This window comes from Dendrobium catenatum, unplaced genomic scaffold (genome assembly GCF_001605985.2).
Source record: "Dendrobium catenatum unplaced genomic scaffold, ASM160598v2 fragScaff_scaffold_133, whole genome shotgun sequence".
Lineage (NCBI taxonomy): Eukaryota > Viridiplantae > Streptophyta > Magnoliopsida > Asparagales > Orchidaceae > Dendrobium > Dendrobium catenatum.
The window spans coordinates 650972-657975 of record NW_021318595.1 but is presented as its reverse complement, the minus strand read 5'-3'; the positions used below and the strand labels follow the sequence as shown (position 1 = coordinate 657975).

At 33.1% G+C, this 7004-nt stretch overlaps 1 protein-coding gene across 1 annotated transcript; it reads left to right on the top strand.

The window, feature by feature from the left end:
• The first annotated feature begins 236 nt into the window (after positions 1-236).
• LOC114578373 (plant cysteine oxidase 3-like) lies at positions 237-4446 on the top strand. Its single transcript, XM_028698801.1, has 4 exons — positions 237-363; positions 3294-3494; positions 3959-4077; positions 4167-4446. Exons 1-4 carry the CDS (start codon positions 237-239, stop codon positions 4203-4205), a joined length of 486 nt encoding a protein of 161 aa, XP_028554634.1. The 3' UTR covers positions 4206-4446.
• Positions 4447-7004: the final 2558 nt, after the last annotated feature.

The window sequence follows — 7004 nt, the reverse complement described above, 5'->3', positions numbered from 1 at the left end:
TCTCTCTCTCTCTCTCTCTCTTTTCACTGGAACGAAAGAAGCAAAGGGCTCGGGATGGAGAGAGATGGCGACTGGGGTTTGGAAGTGGCGACGGAGGTTTCGGCTTCCTGGAGCAGGGGATCGGGAGAGCTTCGGAAGATGGGGGAGCTGGAGTTCGTGAGTGCAGCAAACGGGAGAGGAGTCGTGTGTCGAGCAGCCGTGATGAAGAGCCTTCGGCTTCTATTTAACAACGCAAAATGAGTACTCGACGGGATCTCTGCAGGAATCGCGGAGACAGACGTGAACGGTGCCGAATCTACAGTTCCTCGGAGGGATTTCGGGCAGGATTTGCGGCAGAATTCGTGGATCTACCGAGGATACCAGGTATTTCTTATCTTTTTTTTTCTTGTGTTCCTTTGGTCATAAGATTAAGGTCAACATGAACGAATTGGAAAATTTGCTTACAGGGTGTAGTTGTCAGATCATATGTCTAATATTGCATTCCACATGTTACTTCTAAGGAAATGGTCTCCGATTCTAAAAACCGAATATATGTAAAAGAAGTTGAGGTACGTCTGAATATGAGTTATAGAGAGGAACTAGTGAGAATTTTGTCTTATGAATTTAGAAAGTTAAGAAATAAATAGATTTTGATAGTTAAGGTTTAATGTAAGAATAAAATGGAAAGAGATGCTACTTGGGAGAAAGAATCTAAAATGAAGTAGTTTTATTCTGATTTGTTCCAATAAAATGAGTTTAGAAATGTCGAGAATGATATTTTTCTAAGGATTGGAGAGTTATAATACCTCTGAAATCAGTATATAGTTCTACCTGTTCTGATCTGATTGAAGATAATCCACCTTGTTTTTTGCAATTGAGCCCTTTTACATGTGTTTGAGAATATTTTGTATGCATGTGAAAGTCTACATATGTTCATAAGTGGGTCTCGGGGGTCTGTGTGCATGTTTTGCAAATCTAGAATTTTTCTCCTATGTGTCGCGACGTTGAGCTCTCGAGTTTTTGGCCAAATTAATTTGATATTGCGACGTTGTGAGCTCGCTATAGCGCAAGATTTGGCAAGTGGCGCGTAAGATCTGGTGCTACAGTGTTGGGTTTAATTGTAATATTAAAAATATTTTCCAATAAATCAATCCATTTCATCCATTTGGGGCTGCCAGTTAGAGAGAGAGAGAGAGAGAGTGAGTGATTTCTAGAGAAAGAAAGCTGATTTTGGGCGACTTCAGTTCGTTTTTAGCTAATGGCTCAGTTTTGAAAAGTATTTAATTCGAGGTAGGTTGCATTTTGTCTATTTCAATTTTTAAAAATACGAAAATTTTAAAATTTTTCTTATTTAATTTATATTTTCAGTCTTAAAACAAGGATAACTTTACACTTGCAAAATTCTTACTGCATAATTTTCTGTATATTATAGAGACAATAATTCTGGACATTTAGGTATTTTTCTTGATATTTTACGGTAGGAATTTTCGGAAGTGCATTATTCATTTGGAAAATAACTCAGACCCTATAAAATAATGTTGTAGTACTATTAAAGCTTCAAAATAATGCTCTGAACAATCTCTACTAATTTGGTTATATTCTAAAATAGTAAATTTCTTTTCAGCAGTATGTTCTCATTTGTTCCAATAATATATTTCTGCTCACACATTAAAATTATGTTCTAATGTTAAAGGCACACGATGTTCTATTCTTATACTAAAGGCATACAAAGTTCTGTTCTAGTTTTGGGCATTGAGAATCATAAAGGTTTATTTTATAATATGTCAGCATGGGAGTCATAAGGGTCAGAATTTTGTTCTAATGGGAGATATAAGGGTCTGAGAAAAATATATGGGGGGGGGGAGAAATTAAAAAAAAAAATTGTGAATGAGTTTTTTTTTTTTTTGTATATTGATAGTGATTGACTGCTTTGTGGTATGTTGTTTGTTTTCTATGTTATATTGGAAAAAAAAATCTAAAAAGTTTCCCGAAACTCTGACTTGGGTTGGTATGTTGCAAGCCAACATGATAGGACCTATCCCATCTGTAGATTTTATCGGGTTCGGTTGTTACATCTTCTTAGACGCTTAGTCTTATCCCTCATATCACGAGAATATTCTATTGGCCACCCTACATCACTCAACTTTTGACTATGCTGGTTATTACCCAACATTTGCTAACGATTGATGTCTGACATTTGATGTCCCTCTTTTTAGTCACTAGTCTCCCATCCTTTTAATGACCAAGGAGATCACCCAACTTTCATCATTCCTCTTTCATATTCATTTGACAGCTGATAATGATTGATTCCATGAACTATGATCTTCGTGCTCATCTTCTTCTATTACTTGGAATAACACCCTTTGTAATCTTTGACTCATATTAGTTGAATTGTTTTTAACTTGGCTTGGCCCTATGTTTTATCCTTTCCCAAGATGTTTATGTGAAAAGAGAAGCATAATACTAAGTTAAGCGTTGCAGAGATGAGGATGCTTAGGTGGATGAGTGGCTTTACCCTTAGAGATAGGATTCGAAATGAGCATATACGTGAAAAGGTTGGAGTAGCTCCAGTGGAAGATAAGATTAGAGAGAGTCGCCTTAGATGGTTTGGTCACATTAAATGGAGGCCTTCCGATGACCCGGTTAGGAAAGTTGAGGTATTAGATTTGACTTATATTAAGAAAGGTAGAGGTAGACCTAAAAAGACTTTGTTAAAAAATATTAGAAATGATCTTTCTTTATTAGATTTAAATGATAATTTAACTTTTAACATGACACAATTACGAAAAAAGATTCATGTAGCCGACCCCACGTAGTGGGACAGGCTTGATATTTTTGTGGTTCTTGTGTATTGCCCTCAACTTTGCGTATACGGGATTTTTATACAACTCTAAAATTTTAAATTATATGTATCATCACGAATTTTCCAACACAACAAAAATATTGGTTGATTTTTTTTTTTCAAATTCCACATGGTGACTGTTAGACATTGATAACATTCATTTTGCTGACAGGATCTCTTTATCTATTGCGTTTAAATCTTTTTGGAAGTGCATGATCCCGGAAGCTACTAACCTGACGCAAGCAATTCAACTGTTTGAAAATGATGTTAACATGACTTCAAAACGTGTCATATTTCTGCGTTTTCGGATTTCCTGTTTATTTTCCTCGCACTTTTATATGAAGTGCGCTTTAGTGACGACCCTCATGTAATCTTCCAACTTTGATGTAAATGTTCATATGTATCTATTTATTTGCAAGTTTTCTCTTCCTGTATTTATTTGGTGCTTTAACCTTGTGCCTGCCCTTGACAGTGAAGTTGGCCAAGTATCAGGCTGACACGGTCTTGACTGCGCCATGTCCTACCAGGGTTTTGTATCCAAAAACTGGGGGAAACTTGCACTGTTTCACTGCAATCACTTCCGTTGCAGTGCTTGACGTTCTGGCTCCACCATATTCAGAGGTTGCTGGCAGACGTTGTACTTATTATCATGATTATCCATACTCAACTTTCTGTATGTAAGCGTTTTCGGTGCCTATTAACCATATTTCCTTAGAGAACATCTCTATTCAGGGAAAAATTATTCTGTGCGAAGTTCAGACTCCAATGAAAATGCTCCCCGTCCGGTGTCCTAAAAGTAAACCGGACGATTTTTCCGTCCGGTGTCCGCACAGAATAATCTCTCCTATTCAGATTTATCATACGTTACAGGTTTTTCAAGCAAAAACATTCTGAGATGCTAAGATTATAGTTTGAAAGTAAGCATAATCTTATATCTAATTATTTGACAAACTTCTCAATTATATTGATCCGCTATATCATTTGATAAAGTAGTGAAACTTTTCTTTTTTAATTATTTTCATGAACATGAGATTAGCTATATGCCCCTTGTTCTTTTTAAGCAAATTAGATCCTTTTTCTATTTGGCCTTTAAGGTATTTGACATATTTGATATCTAACAGAAGTGTTTGGTTTCAGCAACTGTAAAAGAACTTGAGATGGATGAGAGGGAAGAGGACTATTCTTGGCTTGAGGCTATAGACGCCCCTGATGATCTTTACATGCGCTCTGGTAAATATAGTGGTCCTCCTGTTAAGGTATTTCTCCAGTTCTCCTACTGTATGCATGTCCATGATTCTTTTAAGCTTCCTTCTTCCAATAACTGGCAACTCTTACCTAATAACAGCAAGAGTTATCCTTTCCAGGATTTTGCACCATAGCTTAGTTCTAAGCCATCTACAAAGAAGTTTCAAGTGAACTTGAAAACATCAGAAAGCTCTGAAAGATGCAAAAGAATATTTTGTAAAAGTGAGGGTTTCTTGAATTGGTTCTCTTGTCTGGTGGTGATCATGGTGTTCATGCTCTATTTGTTCTGCTGCATTTGATTAGTAGTACATGTGACTGCTGAACATTTAGTTATAATGTATTTATTCAGAAAAATAAAATGTCCCTTATTTTTTTTTTTTTGAATGAGGGTATCTATCCGCTGTCATTCCCGTTGAGGAGGCGCTTGGTGGAGTAACTAATTCCTCGGCGGGCCTAGGGACAATCAGGCCGACAGGAGTCGGACCATGCAATTATGTTCTCCCTACTCAAGGAGTCGCGATGCTTGAGAGAGGAATCAAAAGTGGGTTGAGGGGTTACAACCCATGCTTGCCCATCAACCCAACTAAGTCCGATGGGATAAAGTGTCCTTCTGAAGGCTATAACTTCAATCTGTCTACTACAGCTGTTTCTAAACCTTGGAGTCCTTATTATCTTAACTAGAACACAACTTGAATGTTTAACTAAGTATTTTATTTTTATTTATTTTAATATGAAAATAAAATCATTCCCTTTTTTTTTTTTTTTTTTTTAAATAAAAAAAAAATCTTTTCCTTTTTTTTTTTTTTTTTTTTTTGTAAGTTTAGAAAATTTATAGGGCTTAAAAAATTATAGTAAACATAGTGGTGTTGTTATGGCAAGCCAAATTGTGAGGCAGCAGGGGTTTAGTTTAAAAAAATGGCTAGAGAGGACCTTGAAGAGCTAATGAATCAATCTTAGTAAATTTTGACTCTACTTGTTAGCTTATTAGTTGGTTCATTTAAAAAATTATCATTAAAATATGATTAAAATATATTAGATTGTAAAGTTTTTACAATAGAGTTATTGAAAATATTTAGAAATCTCATCTTTTTGTTATCTCAATGGATTTTTATTATTTTTTTATATTTTATCATTTTGTTGAAATAAGTGTTATTTATATAAAAATTATCATAAATGTTAATCTGTTTGCAAAACATTCCCAATTACTTTGTCAAGGATATCATACAGACAACAAGAATGAATTTGGCTCAAAATCAAAGTATAATATCTATCATATTCATGGATATGTGCTTTAATATCTAATTAGTTGTTGGAAGATCAAATTTAAGGAGGTGGCCATGAGTCGAACCATGATCAAAATCAAGCTAGAATTGAGTCAAGCCTCGATCAAATTGAGATCACACTAAGTATCTTTAACATGATATTGTATGGGTGTTGAATCATTTTGTAAGGAGATCTTTAACAATCTATTATGCAATCATACTAAAACTATAAAAATATAAATAATGAGAATTTAAGATTTCGTTTGAGACAGCTTTTTATTGCTTCTTAAAATAGAGTTTTAATACACAAATTTTAATTTTTTAATTAAAACTCTGTTTTAAAAAAGCAAGAAAAAAAAAATCATCCCAAATAAAATCTAAATATTTTGCTTACACTAGACAAAAAGATACAACTTTAGAATAACTACAATACCTCACAAATCTATTATTACATCATCATGATCTTATGGAAGAGGATATATATAAAATAATACATACTATAGTTGATATTAAATAATGAGTCATAATTTAAGTATATTTTTTATTATTCATTATTTTTTGCTTAAAAGTATGCTTATTTGTTGAGAGGTTTGATGGAGATGCATAGAGTGAGTGATGAGGATTTACATATGATATTTATTAATTTAGAAAAAAAGCATATGATAAAGATTCAAGAGAAGTGCTTTGAAGATTTTTAGAAAAATAAGGAGTTAATAATGCTTATATTAAAGTTATTAAAGATATATATGCAAGAGTTGTTACTTGTGTTCAAACACAAGGTGGTTTGACCAAAATATCTTCCTATTTCAATTGGATTACAACAATGGTCATCTTTAAGCCCATATCTTTTTTGTTTTATTCATGTATATTTTTATTAGACATTTACATGTGTATGTTTTTTGTTTATGATATTCTTCTTGTTGTTAAGACTAGAGAGAGAGTAGAAGGAAAACTTAAATTATGAAGGTCAACCTTAGAATCTAAAGATTTCCGTTTGAGTAGATTTAAAATAGTTTAATTTTTAGTAGTAATAGACTTGGTGGGATTGTGACTTTGGGTGATCCAATTATTAAAAAGAGTGCACATTTTATATATCTTAAGTATTATTCAAAGTTAAATCATTAAAATTTAACTTCAAGAAAGAGTGCACTTCCAATCATTAAAAAGAGTAGAAAGTAAAATAGATGTGGATATTATTAGCAGAATTCAAGTTGGATGGTTAAGTGGAGGAATGCATCGAGCCTGATGAGTGATAGAATAGTATCCCTCAAACTTCAGGAAAGTTTTTTATAAGATGGTGATGAGATTTGTTGTAGTAGCCTATATTTTTCCTTTGCCAAATTTTTTTTTGGAGACGTTATAACTTCAAATTGAAAATTCTCTTCTCCATAATGTTGTTATTGTAATGCTTTACTTGCATGAATTTTTTCCTAATTTTTGGGCACCATTGAAAATTCTTAGGGAATTGATACCTATCGGTGCAAGTGATGATTTTAGGACCTTTATGAGTCCGTTTTGCTAACCGATTTCACTGATATTTTTGTAAAAAAAATGTATTATTTTATAGATATTTTCTATAATTGTTAAAGCTCAATATCGTTTATATAAGTTTTATCTTTAAAAATTAATTAAATTAAATATTATTATATTATTATTATTTAATTATTTTTTTGAAA

Excerpts from the sequence above, each read along its gene's own strand:
- LOC114578373 (XM_028698801.1), top strand. The coding sequence starts at position 237 with ATGAGTACTCGACGGGATCTCTGCAGGAATCGCGGAGACAGACGTGAA. Across the intron at positions 364-3,293 it reads GGATCTACCGAGGATACCAG|TGAAGTTGGCCAAGTATCAG; the intron begins GTATTTCTTATC and ends TGCCCTTGACAG. Across the intron at positions 3,495-3,958 it reads TTATCCATACTCAACTTTCT|CAACTGTAAAAGAACTTGAG; the intron begins GTATGTAAGCGT and ends GTTTGGTTTCAG.